Source organism: Mustela erminea, chromosome 1 (genome assembly GCF_009829155.1).
Source record: "Mustela erminea isolate mMusErm1 chromosome 1, mMusErm1.Pri, whole genome shotgun sequence".
Taxonomy (NCBI): Eukaryota; Metazoa; Chordata; class Mammalia; order Carnivora; family Mustelidae; genus Mustela; species Mustela erminea.
Window position 1 is genome coordinate 87944283 of NC_045614.1, and position 26495 is coordinate 87970777.

Consider the following 26495-nt stretch of genomic DNA (forward strand, 5'->3'; position numbering starts at 1 on the left):
AAATATAGTGATCTTTAAGAGAATAAACAAACAAAAAAAAAACTTTACACAGCAAATATTTTACATAAATGTAAACATGCACATCTACTTCATAATTATGCAAAATAAAGTTTTAGGCACGAGATTTTTAAAAATCATTAAAGAGTAAGACAACAAACCCAAGACAGAGAGGACAGAAGCAACAAAAACATTTCATAACGCTTCAATTGGTCTTGTCTTCCAACCTACTGGTTAAGGCCTGAGTTTCAGAAATCCTACCTTCCTTGCCAAATGGAAACTTCCAACTTGGCTGTACCTAATAATATACATCCACAGAACAGACTATTATCTTTCAAAATAATGTAATAAATACATCTCTCTCACACACACATACACACCCCCCCCCAATACATACCCTATTTAACCAGCCTCTCAATAAAGATAGCAAGGATTTTGGAATTTTCAAGTTTTCCCACCACTGAAGCACACAAATATTAATACCACACACAGAAAACAATGATTCTGCTCTAGAAATAAAGTAGTTAATGAGTGGCATCATCACACATCTCGTTTGTATTACATTTCTCCAAATCACATCTTTACTGTGGTTTGCCATGGCTCCTTGGGTACCTCGGATTTAAGTCTTTATACCTTGCCTAAAGACCCACGGTATGGTAGAAGGTGTACAAGACAAAGAAAAGGCAATTTGAACAATTCCGTTAGAGACTTCAAAACCAAGAAAATCAGCATGGATCATTTCCAGCTGTCTCCAAACTGGAATTGGAATGTTTTCTCTATGTCTACCTTCTGTACTCCACTGGTTGGTTTTCTCTCCCTCCTCCCCACCAGGCCATAAGCATCTGAATATCTATTCCTGTGGACACCCCAAGGAACAGAGATGAGAAGGACAGTCCCTGCTTTTAAGGAGTGCACAGCAACCAGAGCTCAGGCAAGAGGAAGGTCAGTATGTCCACAGTAGTGGGCAGAAACGAACAGAGGAAGAGTCCACGAGGATGGCGTCTCCAGAGTGTCAGGACTGGGGCTTGGCGGGGCAGAGGGAAGGGAGACACTGAAAAGGCACAGAGGCACAAAGACCAAGTCCAGTGAGGCTGGCATGAGGTTACTCATGAGAAGTAGTCTCTGAGGCCAAATTCTTGATTTCTGAAAAGAAAAGATTCCTTGTTCTTGTTCTTGTTCTTGTTCTGGTGGGTGAAGATAGAGGGCCGAGTGAGGGAACCAAGAGGGCTTTGTGCAGAGAACAAAATGGAAACAGGCTAGAGGAGAACCATGCAGTGTGAGACAGGATGGGTGACAGAGGAAAGGGTCTGAAGCCTAGAGAGCTCAAATCACCAAATCCAGTGCCATATGCAAGCATTTCCTATAGAAACAAACATCTTGACCCAACATACCAAAAACCACAATTCTGTCTGTATAAATCAAGACGTTGGGAGAAAAAAAAGAGAGAGAGAGGTTTAAATAGATATTTTTAGTTCAAGTTCCTGGAACCTGCCCCAAGTTGAGCAAGTTAAGATCTCTGAACCAATTCCCATATCCAGTAATAAGTCTCCCAGTCATGACTCGCACCTTCCCTGAGCTGTCATTACCAAGGAATTAAAAAACAATTATCAATTCATTATAAATAAATTCCTACCTGCCCTTAAACCCACAGAAACATCATGATGCATTAAGAACCCACCATAGAGGACTACTGTGTTACCCTATTATCTGTACTGGGTGGGGTGGTGTGAGTGTGCTGCTGGATGACGGTGCCAGGCCCACATCTCCAGCTCACCCAGAGGCACTGTGTCCATCCAACAGGTGATTCTATAAGGTGCAACTCTCCCCAGAGCCCCCACTGTGAATCATCTACTTCCTTCCCAGGTCCAGACTGCTTCCATCCACTAACAGAGGAAGCAGAGGCCATCTTTAAGTGGAGGAACCCAAGGAAGGAAAATCATTTTTAATGTTCTTGATACCCACTGAACCAAAGTAAATAGAAATTTCTCAGGACCTTCAAATTGTATTCATTCCAATTACAGAAATGGGCTATTCCATACTAATCACAGGACAATTTATCACACATTCACTCAATACGGAACATTTACTAGTGACCAGTTTCCTGTAAGATTCACGTGGAAACCACACATGGCAAAAAGGCAATCTTGTGACTTTCTTATATCAAAAATACAGATTGGTCGGGGAGTCAGGCACAAACAGTGGTAGAAAAGCATGAACAGAAATGTCTTCTCAAAGAATGTGCTCATTTCATATTGCAGAACTGCTTCCTATCTAGATTCTGGTTTTTGAAAACCTGCTGCTGGTTCTTTTGTTTGGAAAGCTTCCTTCAGTACACCTCTCTTCCACTCCTACCTCCCCCTACTAGAATGCACTGAATAAAGAACCCTTAGTATGGGTCTACGTGGAACTAAGAGCCCCCATCTGACTGTACCTTGAGTGTCAGCATGGTGGCTGATGGTTTAACCTGCTCACCTAGCCTCATGGAGTTAGAGACTTTCTGGATCAGAATCTGAGTCAGACGTACCCAACAGTTTTGTCTTTTGGAATCCAATAAAAGCTCCAATGTACAGCTATCAGTGTCAAGTATAATAATCTCCAGTTCCAATAAGTGAGATTCAAGGGAGGGAGCAGCAGGGAAAGTCTGGAGTGGGGGCACGAGACCAGCCGTAGCCAACCGTGGGCTTCTCTTTCCTTATTTGTAAATGAGGGGGTTGAACTAGCAGAGCTCCAGGGTCCTGCCCGGCAGATGCTCTAGGACTCTCTCTTGAAGTCTGTTTCTACACAGCTTATCAGGTTGGGTCCAACAAAACTTCCTTACCACTTTGTCTCAGCAGTGTGAAGTGGTTTTAACATATTTCAATGCTGCAGTTTGAGGTTTCCCTCCCTCTCCTACCCCTCAAAGACCAGGTTTCATTTCACTGGTGCAAACCACCTGGCCAAACAGGTGGCTGCTGAGGTTTAAAATGGAATCACTGGCCTGATAGAGATAAAGGCCTTTGAGTAACCTAGACCAGGGCACATTGATCTGTTGTCCATGAACAGTGTTAATCAAATAGAAATATAATTCTGTTAGTTCTATCACAGTTCTACTTTGCAACAGGAGATTGTTCGGAAATTATACGAGAAAATCACCCACCACCACTAAGTTAAAGACTTGAATATCTGAGACCTCCAGAGCCTCAAACTCCTACACAGTCACTGATCCACAGTGTGTCCCTCTCAGCATGGGGCTCTGTGCGAGCGCAGCCGGGTCCAGCAGCACATCTGTGCACGAGAAGCTGATTTCGAAAGAGCCGCGTCTAGTCATCACTGTCACTGCCAGACTCACTCAACTGCAAGTCATTTCCTATAAAAAGAAAACAGAATCACACCAAAAGTACACAATTTCAAAAGGACTTCCCCACAGTTCTTTGTTTGACTGCCTTGGTTATCACACTACAGTAAAACCAGGCCAATTCCACTTAATTAGGGAGGAAAATCAATTTGGCTCAGGGACAAAACTGATGCAATCGATGCTTTTAAAGAAATGCCATTCTTGGGAGCTGCAAACCACAGTGATGCTGCTTACTGGGATAGTGCAGGCCAGGAGCAGGCCAGACAGCTTTTAAAAATGTGTTAATAAAAAGCAAGCCAAGCACTTACAGATAACTGATTCACCACCTAGAATTGTCCATATTAAGTTGCTTTATAAAAGCTAAAATAACATGGAGTTAGGCTTCCTGGTAAGAAAGCTGAATACTGTTTATACCAGGAACACGCTAATCCAGGATTCCCTCTGGGACACCTCTGCCCAGGATATTCATGTTACTTTAAACCTCAACTCAACTAATGAGCTTTCGTAAAGCCCCTGATCTTTGTTTAGTGTGCTGAATTTAGGTTTTAGGAGTGAAGAACAGAAGTACTCAACATTTCAGTCTCAGATGATAATAAGAGTTAACAGAACCCCAGCTGACACCACAAAAGTGAACTATGACAAGAGCTAGGCCAGGTCTTCTCAAAGTTTGCTCTGAGGACTTGGGGACCTTTCCAGAGGGTACTTTCTTTTCTACTCCACGCCTGTGTGATGCCTGATTTTCTTCACCTACATCAACCTGAACAACTTATGGCAATAGACTGAATGCAGAAATGGGTATAGAATCCGGGTTTATACTAAGCCCGACATTAGAGCTGTAATAATGTAAAGCAATATTACTCTTCTTACTAAATATTTTCTGATTAGAAAATTTGTTCTTCATAAAAATGTTACTTTTGTTACCATTTGATGGTTATTATTGTTACTTTAAATGAATTACTGAAATATTTTAAATATTTCTCAATTATAATTTCTAATATGGTAAATATTGATAGATCTAAGCCACATACACAAAAGCCCTTTGGGGTCCTCAATAACTTTAAGAATTAAGAGGTCTGAGACTCAAGAATGTGACGACTCATGTTCTAAACTTAAGAAATCAGTGTGGGCCTGGCAGCCACTCCTGTCAGCTAAGCTGAGCACAACTGCTTACACAGTAAGATGCGGTGTATTTAATAGGTCAGTGTAAATGGAACTGAAAAATCTAGTTTTGAAATTGCTTATGTAATTGATTTGATTCAGGTTCAAATTGATCCATTTATTTATTTTTGAGAAGAAAAAATATAACCTAGGTTACTACTCAGAAAAACAATATGATAATGACTCTATGTATTTTTATATCAGGGTTAGCAAATTTGCATTATTTACTGTGATTTTAGAGTTTATAAGTTGGTTCCAGTTGACAATCCTGGTTTAAATAACCCTAGTATTTTACTGTCTATGAGATATGCCAAGTTAAGGAACTGCTATTTGAAGAATGAAGAACAGGGTAACTTGGAGCCATAAAGAACTAAAAGAATTTTAAGGCACTGGTAGGCAGGTAACACCCACGGCGCCATTTTTTTTGCTCTTTCTTTCTAAAAGGAAAGGGTAATTTAGCATTAACTGGGCAAAATTAAGAACTGACTTAAAGCCACAGTAGCTATCTGGTACTTTTCCACTGTGAACACCAAACTTCCGATGTGAAACTCATCATTCTCCCGAGCCAACTGAGAAGAGCACCGAAGCACACCCTGATACCTAGAATGTAGGCCCACAGAACCGGAGAGTAGACAGGATCCTTCACTGGTAACCTAACAGTGCTGGACTCACTCAAGGAGAAAAGCAGGGCCTTGAGTAGTGTTTATCTGGTGGGGGTGGTTTTGTCCCCCAGAGGACATCTGGAAATGTCTTGAGATATTCTGGGTTGATACAACTGGGGCAGAAGGGAGGAAGAAGACCACCTAGTGGGTAGAGGCCAGGAATGCTCTTAGCCATCCTGCAATACATATTTTGCCCCTCCCCAAACAAAGATTTCTCTGGCCCACATCTCTTGTGCTGACATTGAGAATTACCTTTCCCTGGTCCACAGTAGCAGGGTTAACTAAGTTAACTTCCCCACTATTGCCTCCAGACCTTCCAGCCTCCTCCAAGGCAGTCAGTCATACCAGGTGAGAGCATTCATTAGGATTCTGGAGAGAGGGGGGCAAAAGGAAGCAGCACTCGCCCCATGTCCAATAAATTTGTGTTTGTTCTTGTTTTGCTCTTCTTTACTTTAGTACCAACTGCACTGAGAGCCACCCGACACTGCAATGCCCCTTCCTCTCCTTTTTGCCAACAGCTGGTTGGTTTCCAAATACATCCTAATGGCTCAGGTTCCCAAGTCTGTGGGCTGTGGGCCACCAGTCTGGAGTTCTCGGGACTGTACAAAGATGGGGAGGCGGGGGCAGTGTGGTGGTAGGCAGCACCCCAAAAGCCTGGCAAATGCAAAAATACAGAGCCAAGATGTTCATGTTTCAGCATTTTCCAGACTTCACAAGACCTTATTTGTGCCGGTAGGGGAAAAAAGAGAAAACAGACTTCTTAGTCTTGTACTTCCCTTTTTTTTTTTTTTTTTTTTAAAGATTTTATTTATTTGTTAGAGAGAGAGATACAGAGCGCAAGCACAGGCAGACAGAGTGGCAGGCTAGAGGCAGAGGGAGAAGCAGGCTCCCTGCCGAGCAAGGAGCCCGATGTGGGACTCAATCCCAGAACGCTGGGATCATGACCTGAGCCGAAGGCAGCTGCTCAACCAACTGAGCCACCCGTAACTTACTCCTTTCTGCTCCTAATTTTCTTTGTCGGGATCCTTTCTTTTGCCTTAAATCTCTTCTGGCGTAGAGACTCTGATGTGAGATAAACAAAAGCCACACCTCTGGCCTGACATGCACCACTCCCACCGCCCCAAAGCCAGAAAAAGGGAGCGCACACTTACTGAGTGTGTTCATGAGCTGGCTGCTGCCTTGTGGCCGGCTGGTTCCATTGGCGACAGCCGGCCTGATATTGTAGGGCTGCTGGTGTGCAGGCTGCAGGGGGGACGCCGGGCCATTGTCCTCATCCCCACTGCTGGAGCTGTCGTCATCACTTCCTGACGAGCTCTCCGAGTCAGAGGAACTGCTCCCGCTGCTGCTGCTCATCTGTTCAATAATGTCAACTTCGGCCCTCAGCTCTGGAATAAAATGACATGACTGGGGTGAGCACAGCAACCCCTCTCAAGGCCACACATGGAACCTTCTGTAGACAGTGAAGTGGCAAGACCAACAGCAACGAGGAATAACTTAAAACTCCTGCTTAATTTCCTAAAAACATACGAACAAAATGACTAAAACCAAAACCAACAAAATAACACTGTCTTCAGAGAGACAATGGAAACATACACTTCACCCCAAATAACCAAACAGAAAACCATTTCAGATAATGGCTGTTCTGTGTAAGAAATGAATCAAGTCTATTTGCCTTATCTACTTAAAAAAAAAAAAAAAAAAAGGATTGTGAATTATGGGATTAAACACCAAGTAAGAAAAGTACTATGCTAAGGGGTTGAAAAATATTTGATTAGGCACTGGAACATGTGGATGCTTGTTTTTGGATCTACTTCTAACCAGCAATGAGACCTAGGTGGTAGTCAATGAATTTTCTGAGACACTGAAAAAGATGAAAGGCCAGAGTGGGCAGCCTCTGAAGTCCTTTCCAGCTTTCTTGTCACACAAAGAAACTGAGGTGGGCAGGGGTAACCACAGTAACTGATGGAAAATGGGGAAATGACATTCTTCCTCTGCACTCTTTCTATACTTCCCCGATAGCCGAGCCCATCTGGTACTACATTTTCTACCCATGAACAGCAGGGAAGGAAAAACAAGTTTCCCTTCCAGTGTTGCTGAGTACATTAAGGATACATCATAGGATACACTAAGATGCCAGATTTTCCTGTCCAAACATACCATGTGGTTTTAAACAAGTATGGTTCCTTTAGGCATAACTGACAATAACCAACCACTCACAGTCCAATTCCTATTCAGCTAAAGTGAAAACTTTGATAAACAGCATGAGGAAAACAAAAACAGCAGCTTAACGAATGTGCACTGCACAGAGAATGATTCTGTTTACTACGAGAGCACTTCTACAAGGTAGAAAAGGGAAGCTTTTTATCTTAAAGGACAACTCGTTATCTTTCCCTTTTTTACCACTATTACAGATTTACTTCTGTTTCATAGAACTTTACAAATCTGGAATACGACACTTAGTCTCATAACCTCCTAAAGAGTCTGGACAATTAAAACCACCCACTCACTGTATGGGGAGAAAGCCAAGGTGATCCTGGCCTGGGGTCTAACTGGAGAGAGCCTGACTAGATCTCTAGGTCTTTCTAGGCTGTGTCCATTTCCAGGTCCCCATGGCACTTTTGTGTTCACATACTTTGTGTTAGTACAAAGCATTGGTCCTGGTATTTTCAATTGTTTTTCTGACCTAGATATTATACTAACATTGACAGATCTGGTTTTTACCCCAACACCTTGGAATTCTCTTCTCCCAAAGCTTTAAAGGCATGTTGTATAGACCTTCAGGGGGCAGTCATGCTTGTTCATATCCTGGACCTCTAAGCAGAAAGCTGCAAGACAGCCACAACTCCAGTCACTATCTCTGGACCCCCCTTAATCCAATGAAGCAAGTGGCAACAACCCCCACCTGCATCACCTCTGGAACGGTGAACTCTGCAGAAATTTCAATGGCAGAAAATGCCCATGCTGTCATGTCAATACAAGAGCCTTGTGATCACCACAAAAACACAAAAGTCCCACTCCAAGTTGCTACTGTTTTCCAGAAAATGCTGCTTACCTCTTTTGATGTCATCCAGTTGAGGTTCAGGTGAGGGGTTATCTTTCAAGGGCGAAGTTTTGGGTCCTACTGGAGGTTTTGTCGGAGCTCTGAATGGCATAGGTGGTGGAGGTGGTGGTGGCTGTGGTGGCTGTGGGGGACGAGTGGGCTGCTGTTCCATGCGAGCTTGGATTTTACTGCTCCCCTCGGCTCTGAAGTGAGATATCCATGAGATAGCCTCCGTTAAATTGGAGGGGCAAAAACAGTACTCAAATCTGTTCAGGGGACCAAGTACCCATAGGTCTCTGCACATCCCTGTGCTCTTTAAAGACTACTTCAAGACACTGATGTTTGTAATGTTCTCACATGAGCTACCTGTTCAACAACTGCCTACTGATTCCAGTACTGCACTCTGCACCAGACATACAGAGATGAACAAAACAGACATGCAATCCTCACGGGGCTCACGTTTAGTATGTAGGACACAAAGGGATTATGAGAACTCAAAGACAACAGGATTATTTATTTGACCTGTGTACAATATAAAGTTACAGTCACAAGTACATGAGTTACTAAGTAAAACCGCTCTTGAAATACTGGTTAGTTTGCACATTTTTGCATGACCTATTACTGCTTGCTCATCTTGTCACATGCCAGCTCTTGCGAGCAGACAGGCAAAGCATTCCACCCCAAACAGAGAACATTTTATTCATTTACAATTTGGACTAGCCCAGCAAACTTTGGGTTTTTGAACTTTGTGCATACAAATCACCTGGGGAGCTCATTAAAATGCAGATTCTGACTCAGCAAGTCCTGAAATTCTACACTTTAAAAAAGTATCCAAGGGGTGCCAGGGTGGCTCAGGTCACCATCCCAGGACTGGGATGGAGGGAGCTCAGCGGGGAGTCTGCTTCTCTCTCTCTCCGCTCCTCCCCCTGCTTGTGCTCTCTCAAATAAAAATCTTTAAAAAATTAAATTAAAAAGTAAAAAAGCACCCAAGTGATAAAATGCTGCTAGTCCACAGATGACACTGAGTAGTGAGAGACATGTGCACCACCATCCGCTTTTGGAGGGTAATGGTGGCACTGATTGGGGGAAGTAATTAACACAAATATATCCCTCGAGGGAGAGGAGCAGGAGCTCGGAAGCGGCATACCTAGGGAAAGGCTCAGCTCTGGTGCTGACTCCATGGAAGTCACAAGCTCACTAGTAATCAGTCCCTTCATCTGAGTGCCTTTTTTTTTTTTTTTTTTTTTAAAAAGGGTAACAACAGGGGTGCCTGGGTGGCTCAGTCAGTTAAGCGGCTGCCTTCAGCTCAGGTCATGATCTCAGGGTCCTGGGATCGAGCCCCACATCAGGCTCTCTGCTCAGCAGGGAGCCTGCTCCCCGCCACCCGACCACCTACTTGTGATCTCTCTGTCAAATAAATAAATTAAATAAAAAAGAAGTGCTATATTTAAAAAAAAGGGGGGGGTAACAATAGCATCTTTCTAAAAGTTATGTGTAAAGTTGTGGAGAATAACACATGAAAGCATTTGGCATAGCATTCAGCAGGTGATAATCCCTCAATAAACTGTAGCTACTTTCTTGTGTAATGAGTACAGAAAAACGGCTTGAAAAAGCATAAACAGGAAAACATCAATCAGGCTGTAGTTCACTCTAAGATTTTTAAATCCTAGAGTCCATTCTAAGATTTCATGACTATTACAATAATTGCTGTATCACAATGTGAAAAATAGAACCACTGGGTTGCTTCTACAGAATAAATTTTGACTTTAAAAATCTAGTTGGCTTCACATTAGATATGTAATACCTGTTGAATTAAGTTTTAAAAGAGCTCGCTATTCAAAAAAAATAGGCAAAACTTTATTTTGGTATTAGAAATACCTCAAATGCATCTTGTGAAAAAAAAATTTTTTTCTTAAGGTTTTTATTTATTTGACAGAGAGACAGAGAGCCCCGACATGGGGCTTGATCCCACTGGGATCCTGACCTGAGCCAAAGGCAGCCGTTTAACTGACTAAGCCACCTGAGTACCTTCAATGTTTTCCATCTCAGAAAGAATAGATATCACTCTATGATTCTTTCATAATTACAAGTCTAGGAGTTTAAATCTTATCCCATGAGGTGGTATTATATCAACAATCATGAGATTAATAAAGTGGATTTAATTGTAAAGTACGTCCTTTTCCCCGGTGGCTTCCATGTTTCAGGTCTTAAAAGAATTATTTCTTTTTATTACATCTGAGGTAGTGGTATTTTACTTACTTGTCAAGAAGACAGAGGTAGAGCTGTTGAGATTACCAACAGGACACTGAGTACCCAGTGCTCACCTCCTTTTAAAATAAACTGATGGATAATGCAAAGATACAGAAACCCTGTATCAGTCTATCTGGTTATTCACATACCTTGTTTTCTTGACCTGAATGCTGCTACTGAGTTTCTCCAGCACATATTCACCAGTGTCATGATTAATGATAAGCACGCAGTCTTTCTGATAAGGCCGTTTGTTCCCCTTGAACACAGTCATTGGTGGTGTAGATCCCTAAATGCCACAAAAGTGTAAGACGATTAATCCAGACACACCAGTTAAATATTTACAAATGACCACCTCATCAAATCTTTTATCAGAGCTACTCAAATAGAACAGAATAAACAGATTTCTATTTTAATTCCTCTGGCTTTATAGGCAAAAAGAAAGGGGAAATAATAATATAGCAAGAATCTGTAACTGTGCAACTGCTTCTCAATAATCGAGAAAGGTAATAATAATTTGCAAAGTTACTATACATTTTTCTAAGGACTGAAGGTATGTTACAAATAATGGCAAGATGTGAACTGATAAAAATAGATTAGCCATTACTCAGTATTGCACTGAGTAGAACTTTCACTATGAAAGTAAAACCAGTAAGTGATCTCTGTATTTCCTTATAATTTCAGAGTCCGGGGCTTCCCCTCAGGCCAAGTAACCGACAGAGCATTCTCTAAGGACAGCTCATTATTCTGCCTGGCTCAGAGTAAGTACATTATGCTACTCACCTCCCTAAGCCCCTCAACTGCTACCCTGTTGCTCTGAGACCAAAAAATAAAATCTTTAAACCAGACATCTGTCCCTTCTGCCTCAACCTGGACCACTCAGCCCTCAGTTCTGTGGAATCCAGAGCAGAAGGCGGATGGCCTCTCTCCGATTCTCAAGCTCTTTCTCACAGGGCTTTAATGAGGCTTCTGCCTACATCCTGCCCCTTTTTCTCGTTCAATTACTCAACCTTCAAATCTGCTCAAAAGTCACTTCCTTAGAGAAACCTTCCCTGATTTTCTGCAGTTTTTTTATATTTAATTCTAGACCATAAGCTCCCCAAGGGCAAGAAAAGTACTTAAGTTGCTTAAGACTGTATTCTAGGTGCTTAGTAAGGGGCCAGCACACAGTAAGTGCTCAATTAATATCTGACATAAATAAAAATTAATATTTGACAACTATAGGATTTAATCTCATATAGAATAAAAAGACTGCTTGGCTCTTTGACTCGCTACTCATAGGGTAAAAACTTAGAGATGGAAGGGACCTTAGAGACCATTTATCTAACCTCTTCATTTTACATTTGGCAAACGAAGATCCAAGGGGAGATGATGTAACCTGCCAAAGGCAACAAGTAACAAAACAGCAGTTGGAACTGGCAGACAAGTAATCCTTCCAACACGTGAAGCTTCTCGTCCAGAGCCTTTTCATTCTATCACTGGTTACCAAGACCTTATTATGTTCCAGCACCAGACTGTGACATGCAGTGACACATGTACATTAAGAGTATTTTGTTTGATCCTTCAGGCTTTCTGATTACAGTGTTGCCTTGGGCAAAGCTTCAAACAAATCTCTCTGCAATGTATTTCAACTTAGCTTTTAACTGGGTTCCTCATCCCTAAATGAGCTGACTGCTCTGTTACTCTGGTTCTCGCTTGAAACCTTCAGCCTGGACTTCACCTTTTGCCAGATATTTGAAGTATGTCAATCCTGTTCCTGCCTGCCTTAACTCTTGGCTTGCCTGTGCCATTCTCCTAAACTGGTGTCGCTATAAATCAACATAGCATCTAGAGCTTTGCTCTTTGGGGGGAGGGGGGAGCTATGCAGCTCTAAAAGAGGGGTCAGGGATCCAGAAAGGAACATCATCTACTTTGTAGCAAATGGGAGAAAAGGGAACTTGGGGAAAATGGCAAAGAATCATTTTTACTCAAGCACCTAGGAAGCATGAATTCCATCCAACCCCACCCCCAAAATCCCTTTTCCCCTTACATTGGAACTTTAGAAATCTCAAGGTTTTCACATAGTAGGCAATTCAAATGGCAATACATAGAATATGAGGATTCACTGTGATTCCACAGTGCATAAACTTACAGGAATATGTGGTAATGTAATTGTGACTTCATCTCCTTTGCCAACCTGAAGCTCTCCTTCACAAGAAGTATCTATAGATGCTGGCTTAAAGTCATCTAAAGGGAAAAGCAAAAGAACATTTATCCAACAAGTTACTTATACTAAGCCTCCTGGGCATTCTTATTTAAAAAGTTAAAATTTTTGTTACTCCAGATAAATGGAAAATACAAATTTAGAATTTAAAAACAAACAAACAAAAAAAAACTATTTCACTGTGGAAAACCCCACATATACAAAAACGAGAGAATAGTACAATGAGCCCCTGTGTACTGTCACCCGGCCTCAATAATTACCAGGTCAGGGACACTCTTGTTTTATCTATACCTCCCACATACTTTTCCTCCCATCCCCTCTGGATTGTTTTGAAGAATAAAAAAGCTAAAATTCATAAACCCATTAAGCAAAGATACTCCCTTCTCCCAAGAGATAGATGAAAATGAATGCCTGATTATCCATAAGGTGTTTTATCAGGGTTGTATACAGGATCAAAAGTAACAGCATATTAAGAAGACTGTTACTGTTAAGCCCTATATAAAACATGAATGACATAAGCTGATTTCACTTTGCATAGAAATAAAATTAGGATTTGCCACACTCAAGTTCCTAGCTTTAACAAAAATGCTCTTGTGAAAGTACAGAGAACTATACCTCCAAAGGTTAATCTTGCCCATCTCTCTCAGCTGCTGCTGAAGTACAACATGAATAGCCATCTTACTCCATTTTGACATACACTAGCCTCAGACTGCAGGTCAGGTGCTTATGTGAAGTGTCCCAAATTCCACACTGCCCCTCACGCTACTAAACCATCAACCTGGGACATTGCTCTAGAAATGATGCTCTTATCATAATCCCAATACCCTTCCTCTGAAAGAGCCGATCTGCTGTCAGTAGAAGACACGGTAATGATATGGCAGGTGACCACAGAAAGATGGAACTTCATTATCTAACACGCCCTCTTCCAATGTACTGAGTCACATTTATTACCTCCTTAGACAAAAACAAGTCTTCGCCAGCATTAGCACTACCAAGACGGGAAGCCAGGAGCTTGTGAATCACACAGGGAAGCTCAGTCAGCCAAACTTTACCCTGGACATAGACATGCCCTCCCTCAACAGACAGAGTCTGTAATCATGTAGAAAAGGAAGGTCCAGCATAATAACTATGTGGATGTTCTTTATGCCTCCTCTCCTCTGCTTCCAAACATAGCTCAAGCTTTAACTTATTCCAGGCTCAAGAATTCTAATTTTATTCTCCACCCACATGGGACTCGGAGTTGAGTTAAAGTCTGGGTAGTAGAGGTGACCTCAAAAGACAAAAAGCAGTGTCAAACGAGGCACGGAAAGCTGGAAGGGGAAGCCCTGACGGAACGCACAGAGGATGCGAATTCTTTGGTTGCGGAGGGGAGTAAGCGCAAACTTAAGTGACCAGAACAAAGACGAAGGAGGAAGAAGGCTAAGGAAGACACGGAAGAAGAGAGTGGAACAGGAGGGAGTCGATGAGGCTCACAAGCAAACGGGAAAGACTCCTTTAAAAGTGGAGCACCCTGTAGGGTCATCAGAAAGGGGGATGGCTTAGAGGGAGAGCTGGAGTCTGACGTGGTGTCACAGTATTTCGGTAATAAAGAGGATTAAGTTTCGTATAAGGAAGGGCTGGGTGGGTGGACGAAAAAGAAGGGGCGAGTAGCCTTCGGAAGAAGTATGCGGGACCACAAGACAGAAGAATAGTCGGGAGTGGCGAAAGGTTTGGTTGGGAGTGAGCTGGAAAAGGTCGGGGGTGGGGGGCGATCAAGGTCCCGGACGATCTCAGGTAGGAGAGAAGGGAGCTGACGTAGGCAGGGGTTCCTGGGCTTTGGAGGGCCCTGGGAAGAGGGAAAAGTCGGCTTGGCTAGAGGCGGGCGCAGCGGCCGAAGGGAACCGAGGGGAGCGCGGGCTTACAGCGAATGGTGTGGAAAGAGGCCCGCGGCCGCTTCTCGAAGCTCTCTCCGAGCCGCAAGCAGTGCTCCTCGCGATCCAGCAGCGGGTTCACGGTCCCGTTCATGGCCCCGCACGAGTCTCGCGCCCGGACCGGCACTCTTCTGACGCGGCCGCGGCCCGAGCTTCCCGCGCCAACGTACGGGGGAAAGACGCTCCCGGGACTGCGATCCGCCGCGCACCGCGAGCCCAGCCGGCGCCCACCCGGGGCCGGAAGCAGAGCCTTTTCTCCGCGCCGGGTTGGGGGAGGTCCGCGCGGAAGCAGGGCCGCGGGACTTCCGGCGTCGGGGAGGGACCTCTGGTTTCGTGGCGGAAGTGGCGGGGGCGGTGCCATGGCAAAGGATCCCGCCGGGAGCTGGCCTCCAGGTGTGTTTGTCCCCGCGCCGCGGCTTCCCCACTCGGCTTCCGAGGCCGGGGCCGGGCTGAGGGCTGAGTGTGTCCGGTCCTGCCCGTCCAGGTGAATGTAAGAACTGATGACGGTGAGCCCGAGCGCGGCGAACTAGTTGAACACGGGTCTGAGAGCCAGGGTGGCCGGCTCTGCGCGGGCCCTGGCGGCCAGGGCCGCCTCGTTTCTCCCGAGCGCCCTGAGCCCGACGGATCCTGCCCTGCGCGTCATTGGCCTCTTCTCCTTCACGCATTAATGGAGAAGCAAGAGCCTCAGCCCCTTGGGAAGAGACGCCCACTCTGGTTCGTGAGACAGCTTCTTGGGAGTGCGATCAGAGACGCAGATCGCCGGGCTTGGCTCCTAATGCCCCTCCTCTCCCCACCCCACCCCCAAAGTGAGTGTCTGACTCTTGGGAAACGATGACCCCACTTGACCACCCATCCCCAGATCAGGGAGCTCTCGTGGTGGGAAGTCGCCCCTTTCACGGGCCCCGAAATAGATGCGTTTTCTCCCCAAGGTTTCTCAGTCAATTCTTGGGCGTGTCTTTTTTATATCGGTTTAGTTCGTGGTATCACGGTATTTCGGTAATAAAGAGGATTAAGTTTCTAATAGTTGATATAATAGTTGACTTGTTCTGGTTTGAACTATAGTTGGGTGCGTGAGAGCGCTGGTCACTGAAGGTGAGCTCTCTGAAGGTAGGCACTATGTATGTCTTCGTCTTTGTGACCGACCTCTTGTGTAATGGGCCTGGTTTAGTGTAGAGTCAGCGTCTAGGAAATGGTGACTTGAACTGTTTGGTGGAAGAACTGTTCTAGAACCACTAACCCAGGGTCTCAAAAACTTCTAGAACCAAGAACCGGAACCACCTCCTTTTTCTTGCAAAGCAACCGATGCTGCCTGAGGCTTGAACCCAACCTGAGAAACCACATATGAAAAACCCTGCCAGTGTTTGCAGTATCAGCTTGAATTCCTCAGGTTATTCTGGGATGGAGACTCTTCAGCAGTGTTAAATATTTTACCATAAATTTAGGAGATGGCTTCTTTACAAAGGAAAGGGCTGCAGGCAAGGGTTCTCAGCTCTGAAGAAGAAGAGAAACTGAAAAGAGATCAGGCTTTGGTGTCTGATTTTAAGCAGCAAAAACTGGAAAAAGAGGCTCAGAAGAACTGGGACCTTTTTTACAAAAGAAATAGTACTAACTTCTTCAAAGATAGACACTGGACCACAAGAGAGTTTGAGGAGCTCAGATCATGTAAAGAGGTAAGCTAATTTGCACCTTTTTTGAGTTGTTTTTCGTTTAAAATGTGAAGAGGAACATTGGGGAGGGTATGTGCTATGGTGAGTGCTGTGAAGGGTGTAAGCCTGAGGATTCACAGACCTGTACCCCTGGGGCAAATAATACATTATATGTTAATAAAAAAAAATTTTTTTAATGTAAACTGGAGTGTTTATTGCGTTCCAGAGAGGAATGTGAGGTAGAAAATTTACAAAGCTTGTCAAAATGCTTTGTTCCTTAGAAATACACTATTTGGTTTCAAGTAGTTTTAGTGGTTTCTGGGTTATATAATTCATAGGAAAGAGAGCTTTAGTAGATATGTTCTACTTCTTAAAGTCAGTCTGAAAGTTGTAAATGTTAATTTCATACTGGGTGACTTCCGTGACAAATAGCTTCAGAATAAAGATGATCAACACTTTACCATGGCCCTTTTTTAGAACTTTAAATGTGTTCTCTAATTTAAGCCTTGTAAAAACACTGTTGAGGTAGGCATCATGATTATTTCCACTTGCCGGTGAAAGTGAAGCACAAAGCTGTTTAAGTGATTTGGGCAGTGATAGAACACAGGTTGGGGGAGGAGATTTCAGAGCAAGCAGTTTAGTCCCAGAGCCCGTTTTCTTAGCCTTTATGCTGTGTTTTCACCATACCAAACTACCCAATGTTGGATGACAAGTGAGGTGTCAGTATTAACTTAGGTTATCAGTTCATTTGTTTATTGTTGATGGGGGGCATGGTGGGGGCGGACACCTTGTCTCTCACCTTCTGAGGCGTATACTTAGAGTACAGTTTGTTTCTCTGTGATGCAAATGTAGCATGTTATGACTTTGGGTCCTCTTTCCTTAGTTTGAAGATCAAAAATTGACTATACTTGAAGCTGGCTGTGGTGTTGGGAACTGCTTATTCCCACTTTTAGAAGAAGATGTGAATATCTTTGCCTATGCCTGTGATTTTTCTCCAAGAGCGGTTGAATACGTCAAGGTTGGTGCTCCATGCATGTGTTCTGTTGTGTTGCTAATTTCTTAGATTTTTCTGACCTCCCACCTTTCTACTCATATACCTAATTTCTGTCCTCTCTTTGAAGCTAACCAGCTGTGATCACCATGAATATGTTTTTTTCTGATCGCATACATATATAGTACCTGCAAAAACAGCTTTTGTCAGAAAGGTAGAGTTACCAAAATGACACCCAGATTTACTGATTGCCAACATTTTGCCACATTTGCTTTATACACTTACTTCTTTGCTGAACTGTTTTAAAGATTTTACTTATTTAGTAATTTAGAGATGCAGAGAGGGACAACATGCCCACGCAAGTGTAGGGAGGGACAGAGGAAGAGAGAGCTTTTTATTTATTTATGTTTTAAAAGATTTTATTTAAAAGATTTTATTTGAGAGAGACAGCGAGAGAGGGAATACAAGCAGGGGGAGTGGGAGAGAGAGAAGCAGGTTTCCCACCAAGCTGGGACCCCAATATGGGGCTCGATCGCAGGATGCTGGTATCACAACCTGAGCTGAAGGCAGAGGCTTAACCCACTGAGCCACCCAGGCACCCCAGAGAGAGAACTTTTTAAACAGACTCTGTGCTGAGTGAGTGCAGAGCGCCACAAGGGGCTTGATCTCAGTGATACTAGGTCATGATCTGAGCTCAAATCAAGAGTTGAACACCTGACTGAGCCACCCAGATGCCTCTGCTGAACTATTTTAAAGTAAAGTAGAGATGTCAGGACACTTCCCTCCTAAATATGTCTGCATACATACTCAAAAAAATAAGGGCTTTTTCTGTATAACTGCAATACACTTATTATATCTACCAAAAGTAATTATAACCTTCAAATGTCATTAATACCCAGTACAGATTCAGATTTACTCAAATAGTCCTAGGTGTCTTTTTTTTTTTTTAATTATTTTATTTTTCCAGTGTTCCAAGATTCATTGTTTATGCACCACACCCAATGTTCCATGCCGTACATGTCTTATAGCTGCATTTAGTCAAGGACTACATCTTGTACTTCTTCATGTATCTTAAATCTCCTTAGTCTAAAACGTTCCTGCCCTTGACCTTTTCCCCACCGGCATTGAGTTTTTGGAGAGCAAGCCATTTTCTGTAATGCGGTCCCACATTCCAAATTGGTCTGATTGTTTATTCATATCATTGTTCAACTTATTTCTTTATCACCTGTATTTCCTGTAAACTAAAAGTTAGATTTAAATCAGGTAAAATATTTTTGGCAAAAATACTATATAGGTGATGTTGTATCCTTGATACTACATCTTGTAGTTAATGTCTGATAACCTCACTATAAGTGATGCTTTAGTGTTGATCATTGGGTTAAGGTAGTAACTACCTAATTCCTACCTAAAAGGTAGCTTCCTAAGGTGTACAAATATTTACCTTTTGCCATTAACAAATATGTGGGGGATACTTTTTCAAATACTTAATTTTCCATCAACCTTTCATAGTTTTAGCATCCATTAGAAGTTTTGTTGTTTTTTTTTTTTTAAATTAAAATATTTTATTTATTTGAGAGAGAGCATGAGTGAGGAGAAGGTCAGAGGGAGAAGCAGACTCCCTATGGAGCTGGGAACCGATGTGGGACTCGAACCAGGGACTCCAGGATCATAACCTGAGCTGAAGGCAGTTGCTTAACCAACAGAGCCACCCAGGCACCCCTGTTGTTGTTTTTTAAGATTTTGTTTATGTACTTACTTTAAAGAGAAAGTAAGTTTGCAGGGGGGTTTGTGGGCAGTGGCAGATGCAGAAGGAGAGGAACATACTAACTCCAATTGAGCATGGAGCCAAGTATGGTACTGATCCCCAAAACCCCAAGATCATGACCTGAGCCAAAATCAGAGAGTTGGACAATGAACCCACTGAGCCACCCAGGCTCCCCTAGAAGTTTTATTAATAATAGTATCACATTGTACTGTAACTTGCTTTCTTCACTCCACATCATATCTTAGTACATGTAGGTCTACCATATTTTATGTGTTGTAGTATTCCATAGGATGGATATACTGTAACAGTTACCTGTTGGTATTTGTTTAAATCACTTCTAATTTTTTACTCTTACAAATAGAGTTAATATAATCAGCATTATGCATTGCTCTCCAAAACACGTGTGTATACTTTTCTCTATGGAAGAATTCCTTGGAGAGAAAGCATACACATTTAAATTTTAATGTTTCATATACATTTTTTAAAATTTAATATATAAATTTTAACGTATAGCTACCATTCTAGCTACATCCTCACCATTTCTTTTTTAAAGATTTTATTTATTTGACAGCAAAAGAGAGCATGCACGCAGGAGTCGTGGGGGGCTCAGAGTGAAGGGGGGCATGGAGGCAGAGAAGAAGCAGGTTCCCCACTGAGCAGGGAGTGGGGGAGGAAGTAGGACTCATTCTCCCCTGAGATCATAACCTAAGCTATAGGCAGATGCTTAACCTACTGAGCAGTTCAGGTACCCTTGCTCTCACCATTTGATATCAGTTTTTTTTATATCTCCCAATCTTATGGGCAAAAAGTAATATTTCATATTTTAATGTTTATTCCTTATATATGTAACTAGGCATTAATTTTTCTTGTGATTGTGAGTTCTTTTATTCTACATATATTTATCGAGAGCCTCATATGTCCCAGTTTAAGGGGATTAAGTAGTAAACAAAACGCTGAGATTAAATAGTAAACAAAATACAAAAGAACCACAGATGGGGTTTGCATTATACAATGAATTGTCTCTTCATAACCTGTGCTCTTTTTTTTCTGTCATTTTCTTATCTTTATGGTGTATTCTGAATATTGTTAGATTTTTTGCAAACATTTGTAGTTAGCATTTATGGTATTGTCGTTTTTCTTCTTTTTAAGATTTTATTTATTTGACACAGAGAAATCACAAGTAGGCAGAGAGGCAGAAGCAGGCTCCCTGCTGAGCAGAAAGCCTGATGCGGTCCTCGATCCCAGGACCCTGAGATCAGGACCTGAGCTGAAGGCAGAGGCTTAACCGGCTGAGCCACCCAGGCGCCCTTTGGTATTGTCTTTTGATAGAATTTAAATTATGTGCAAATTTATTAATCTTTTCCTTTCAGGGTTCTAAGCTTTTATGTCTTGTGTAGGAGTTTTGTAACTATGTGTGTGTGTGTGTGTGTGTGTGTGTGTGTGTGTGTGTGTGTGTATTTTTTTTTTTTTTTTTGACAGACAGAAATCACAAGTAGGCAGAGAGGCAGGCAGAGAGAGAGAGGGAAGCAGGCTCCCTGGATGCGGGACTCGATCCCAGGACCCCGAGATCATGACCTGAGCCGAAGGCAGCGGCTTAACCCATGGAGCCACCCAGGCGTCCCAATATATATATATATATTTTAAAGTTTTGGTTATGTTTTTTAATTAATCTGGAAAAAAATTTTGGCCACTATTTCTTCAGCTCTGTTCTCTTTTCTTCTGAGATTCATTACATATATGTTAAACTATTTGCTGTTGTCCCACAGCTCTCGGATGGTGTTTTGATGTTTTATTTTTTAATTTTTTTTTCTCTTTGTATTTTCAGTTTGTATAATTTCTTTCATCCTATCTGAAGTGCACGGTTTCCTTCTTAAGCAGTAAGCTTTGATGAACCTTTAGGCAGCATTCTTCATTTTTGTTACTATGTTTCTTAATTTTAATATCTCTAAGATTCTTTTTGTAATTTCTATTTCTCTGCTGAAATTACCTATCTGATCTTGAATTTTATCTTTTTCATTAGAGCTTTTAATATTAATCACAGTTATTTTAAATCCTCAAACTTTATTTCCTGTATCGATGTCATAGTTGAGTCTGATTCTGATGATTGCTTTATCTCTTCAGTTTTTTCTTGCCTTTTGGTATGCCTTGTAGTCTTTTGCTGAAAGCCAGATATGTTAGATAGGGGAGTGGGATACTGAGGTAATAAGGATTTGTAATAATCTGGATAGGAGTTGAGCTGTGTTTGAAATCTACTGTTGCTATAGTTACCTGTGAGGTTTATTGTTGTTATGGACACCAGAGACTTCAGACTCCTCTGGTGACTTGGTTCATGTCTCTCCTTTTGGCTTTGGGTCTTCTCATTATACTGTTCCTCGTAAAGAGCCAGTCTCTCACAGCTTTCCTAGCTGCAGTCCACTGTTGTTATTAGCACTGGACACTTGTTGGTAAGGTGTGGAAGAGGGGATTATTATCTGATTCTCAGTTTCTGAACTGCGTAGTGGGCCTGTGTCCCAGCATGTGATCTTCACAAGTATGTCTGCTGCTCCACAGCTAGAGCTTTTCTCTCCCTTCCCTCCATCAGGAGGTATATACCTATATCCTCCTTTCTGGTGTTGAGGTCATTCTCCCTTCAGATTAAGACTAGGTTTGGGGCGCCTGGCTGGCTTAGTTGGAAGAGCATACAACTCCTGATCCTGGGGTTGTGAGCTGGAGCCCAATATTGGGTGTAGAGATTACTTAAAAAAACAACAACAATCGGCAGCACATATACTAAAAAAACACCAACTTAGAAAAAAAGATTAAAACTGGGTCTGAGCAGAGTATTTTCCTTCCCCCAGTGGCATTCTATCAGTACCTTAAGGCTGTAGGCCTTAGATGACCTTTCCCCTGCATTTTAAGTCTTCTTCCTTAAAGGAGATGAGAAAGGCCATCCTCTTTGCGAGCCCCATGATGTCCCCAGAGGAAGCACCTATAAGAGGATGGGAACACCTCTGTTACTTCAGCCCCCAGGGACTTCACACTATAACAGCCACACTCAGTCTCCAGCTATTTGCCAAATTTCTAGTTTTATCTTTCCAGTGGGGAGGCTTCTGCCTCAGGGAAGCAAATAAATGCCTGGGTTCTGTCTCACCCAGAAGGCACTTCTCTGTCTCCATATTTTGGGATGGCTAGTGGTTCTTTGGCCTCTGTTCTTTGTTGGGTTCACCAAAATGTCATTACTTTGCTGTCTGTCCATCTTTTTTCTTACTATAAGGATGGGAGCTACATTTTTATACCGCTGTATATCTTTGAACTGAAACTAGAACGGTAACCAATCATCCTTTAACACAAGTGTGGAACTAGTTGTTCAAACACAATAAATTGAATAAGAAATTCATTTCCTTTCCTGATAATAGCCACCTTTATTATCTATGTTTTTTGATATACTTGTCAACTTTGTCACCTGTCTTTTGTCATACACAATACTAAATTCCTCTATATAGAGGGGCCCTGTATTGGGAACTCTGTTCTGTCTCAGTGATTTATTTGTCCCCATTCTCAAACCTCACTGTTTTAGTACTACATTTTGTAATAAGTTTTGATGTTAGGAGTGTACCTCCTCCTCAAATCAGTTTAAAAGTTTTTTTGCTTCCAGATGAATTAAATTTGCCTTGTCAAGTTTCTAGAAATCTGCTGGGATTCTGTTGAGATCATATTGGATTTAGAAGTGGAATTGACATCATTTCAGTATTGAATCTACCCATCCATTACCTTTGTGTTTATTCAAGTCCTTATTTATACTACAGAAAAGACTAATATTTTTTTATAATGCTCTTGTTACACCCTACAATTTGTGATACTCTTTTTTTTTATGATACTCTTTCTTTATGATACTCTTATGTATTATCTTTTATTGTAATGCTCTTAAACCCACCATCCACCATGTACAAGAACACAGTTGTGGCAAAGGAAAAGAAAAGAAAAGTTAGGTATACTTAGCTTGCTGCCTCAAGGGAAAATATGCCCAAAGAACTGTGGGAGCGTCTTCGTGAGTAGATTTGGAAGGGCTTGTGAAAGGATTTAGATTTGTAGGAGGTGATTCAAAGGAGGATTAAAGAAGCAATAGGTCAGTTTGCCCTTACCATCCTTTTAGAAATACGTACTTCTAAAATGATCAGCTTTGAATATGTAATAGTTTGTGTCCCCTCCTCAGTTAAAGGTGATTTGTTAAAATGAAATCTTGCCCCTCATAGCGATATTGTCTACTACATGCTTTAGTGTACAAATGCTACGTTACTCAGTTTTACCCAGTAACAAAGTGATACTTGATTTTTGTGCAGCAGTGCACCAGTGGAAATAGGATCTCTTTTTAATTTTTTTCCGTTGAATCTCCTTTTGATGCTGTATTTTTCTATGTGTGTCAACATGGATGTGGCGTTAAAATTCTTTTACTTTCCCCCTCTTCTCTAGCAAAATCCTTTATACAACGCAGAAAGATGCAAGGTATTCCAGTGTGATCTAACCAAAGATGACCTTCTGGAACATGTGCCCCCAGAGTCTGTGGATGTTGTCTTATTGATATTTGTACTCTCTGCTGTTCACCCTGATAAGATGCACCTTGTCTTAAAAAATATTTACCAGGTTAGTGATTCGGAGCCTAGAGGTTGGACATCCTGATTTTGCTTACCTCCCTTCTGAGGCTCATGCCTAGATTTACAGAGTCTCCTCATTCTCACTAGGGGTAGGCCATGTAGTCAGTATATGGCAGGAAAAATAGTATCATCAGAGGACAGTCTGTTAGCATAAGAATCTGAATTCTGAAGAGGTGGCTACCAGTGATTTCACTGATAAAGGGTTTCAGGGACTGGGAAAAGTATGAGACAGGGACAGAATAAGGAGTATCTAGAACTTTATGGGGATGAGAGGGCCTACTGTCAGTACTTCCTTTCAGGATTACAGGGAGGTCCTAATCAGCTCAGAAAGACAAGAAAAAAAAGATGGAGAAAAAAACAAGGATGAGAGACAAAACTCATTATTTGTAGATAATATAATTGTCTGACTAGAAAATATTGAAAGACTACAAAAGTGTAAGATGAATGTAATGTACTTATAAAACGTACTGAGCTATATACCTAAAAAAGAGTAACATGTATTGTGCAATTTTACTTTTCCATTTAGTATTATACATTTTATTAATTTTTTTGTTTGGCTGTTTTGGGGTTTTTTGGTAGGGTGTTCTGCCCCCACCACCCCGCCAAGGATTCTAAGTTTACTTGAAAGAACAAAGGGTCAGAACACTCCTGACAAAGAATGAGATGGCAGAGATTGATACCCTACCAGATATACCAGATATAAGGACATACTGTTGCAGTGATTAAGACAGAATAATGTTGGCAGAGGGACAGACAAATTGAATGTGACAGCTTAAAAATCAATCCATGCGTAAATAGAAATTTGCTGTATGATGGAGGTGACAATGAAGATCACTGGGAAAAGGACTGTTGAGTGAGTGGCTACTGGGACCACTGTGTGTCCATGCAGGAGAGAATGAGATTACCCTGCTCATATCCTCCACAAAAGTTATTCTCAGGTGAATTAAAGACTTAAATGGGAAAGATAAAAGTTTAAGCCTTTCAGAAGAAAATATAGGAAAGTATCTTTATGACCTCTGAGTGGGGAAAATTTTCTCAAGACCCGAAGCATTCTAAGCATAAACATGATTATAATAAAAGTAGGAGTTTCTGTTCTTCAAAAGACAATATTATACAAAGGAATTTAAAAACAACTTGGGAAAAGTAATTTGAAGTCTGTAGAACTGACGAAAGGTTAGCATCCAGAATATGTGAGGAATTCCTGTGTAAGAAAGGGAAGCAAATTAATAGAAGAGTGGCAGACATGAATAGTTGTTTTATTGAAGAGAACACACCTACGAAAAGATAACCTCAGTAACCCAGGAAATGTAGAATAAACCCCCAGTGAGACTCTGTTAGATTTGCCAGAATTAAGTCTGACAAAGCCAAGTGTTGTTGAGGGTATGCCTATTCTTGATTTAAATGAAAACATAGTAATACTATCTATAGTTTAATAGTAATGAAGTGTTAATATATATATTTTTAATTGAGATGATCTGTCTCAATCCACACTTGTCCCCTGGCCCCCATTCTAATCTTTCTTTAGTAGCAAATTCCATTTCAGCAATCCTTTCTATTTTTACCCCTAATAGAAATCTTTTATCTGCTGATCTGGAATGAGTTCACAGCACTAGTGGATTGCGTGCTCCCTGCCTCATACATAGTGCCTGGCTCGTTGATTTGAAATTGTGTGCTTCATCAGGAAATTACCAGAAGGAGAAGCGATCTCTCAGCCTCTGACAATAATAAGACAGACACCCTTGGGGCAGCTCTGAAGCCTTGCATGAGCAACCACAGTAATAAGCTGTTTTAAGGTAGATGTGATTACTGTAGAGTATTAACACCAGAGAATTTTTTAAACTACATAAGTTTAAACTGAAAGATAACCTTAAAGTTGAATTCCGTCATTTTTGGAAGAGAATAATGAAGTAAAAATAGACAAAATTCTGTCACCAGAAGACCTGGGTATTTGCCAATGCCACCAACTTGCCTTCAAACCTCAGGCAAGTCACTTTGACTCTGAGCCTTACTTGCTGTAAAGCAGGTGTAACGGACCTGCCCTACCCTACTTTTTGGGGGTGTTTGGAGAGTGAGGGAACATAACAGTAAGAAATTCCTGGTTAGCTATACAGCACCAGGATTAAAGGAGGCATTAGTATCAAACTTAACTATTTTACACACAGGAAAACTCAGGGATGAAATTATTTGCTCAGGGTCATTCAGCTAGTTATGGAAGAAGTGGGATATGAATCCAGATTTCCAAATTCCTGAGTGAGTGCTCTTTCTGCTCTCCCTGTAGCCCTTTCTTCATTCTATAATTAAGAATAACTCTTTTTCATATAAATTAAATTTTTCAGAATTTTCTTGGCAACTATTCATATTTTTTAAAATTTAGCATCTCGGACTAAGCTAAGGTAGGATGTATTTATCCAGGAGGCTCTTTATGGACAATATTTAAAACACATGCTTGCATTGATAGAATTTACTAAATGAGAAAATCTGCAGCACACTTGGAAGTATTAGGCACAGTCTTTCCTACTCTATTCAGAAGAGGAAGTACATCAAACTGCACCAAAAATCTGTTGTAATAGTATATGTCATGTCTTAAAAATCATCTTACTGATGTAATGAATCAGAATAAGATTCTGTAAAGTCCTCTCTTCCTTGGTAGTGTTAACGTCGCTTGAAGGAATTCTCACATAAAAAGCAAATGTCACAATGTGTACCGCTTTTCATTCTGAAAAGCATATGGTGTTTGCTTTGTAAGATAGAGGTGGTTGTACCTACATCCTGCTGAAGCCACCTCCCGGTTTTTGAGACACCTATCTCTGAAAGGCCTTAGTGAGGGACTCCCAGCTGGGCCTGCCGCTGATCCCCTTCCCTGCACTACTGCACTGGCCTGAGGGTGTTCTACCAAGAAGCACAGTGCAAG

General features: G+C 41.8%; 2 protein-coding genes across 9 annotated transcripts in view; one reads left to right on the forward strand and one right to left on the reverse strand.

The window, feature by feature from the left end:
- Window positions 1-14922, reverse strand: EAF1 (ELL associated factor 1). 3 transcript variants are annotated; one of them, XM_032332675.1, is made up of 7 exons: window positions 14543-14922; window positions 12570-12664; window positions 10591-10727; window positions 8204-8394; window positions 6303-6536; window positions 6144-6213; window positions 1-3343 (listed from the first exon to the last, which is right to left on the reverse strand). In XM_032332675.1, exons 1-7 carry the CDS (start codon window positions 14910-14912, stop codon window positions 3337-3339), a joined length of 1104 nt encoding a protein of 367 aa, XP_032188566.1. In that variant the 5' UTR covers window positions 14913-14922; the 3' UTR covers window positions 1-3336. The 3 variants fall into 3 exon arrangements, with proteins under 3 accessions (XP_032188566.1, XP_032188572.1, XP_032188558.1); XM_032332667.1 differs by lacking the exon at window positions 1-3343 and adding an exon at window positions 3350-5805; XM_032332681.1 differs by lacking the exon at window positions 6144-6213.
- METTL6 (methyltransferase like 6) overlaps window positions 14856-26495 on the forward strand; it is a 14734-nt gene continuing 3094 nt past the window's right edge. The window contains exons 1-4 of one of the 6 annotated variants that reach the window (XM_032332732.1): window positions 14856-14944; window positions 15811-16221; window positions 17081-17215; window positions 23403-23573. In XM_032332732.1, coding sequence (XP_032188623.1) covers window positions 15997-16221; window positions 17081-17215; window positions 23403-23573 — 531 coding nt within the window. In that variant the 5' untranslated portion in view covers window positions 14856-14944; window positions 15811-15996. Of the gene's footprint in view, window positions 15058-15260; window positions 15358-15792; window positions 16222-17080; window positions 17216-23402; window positions 23574-26495 lie in introns of those variants that run through there. The other 5 variants (XM_032332715.1, XM_032332725.1, XM_032332707.1 and 2 more) reach the window with 5 other exon arrangements.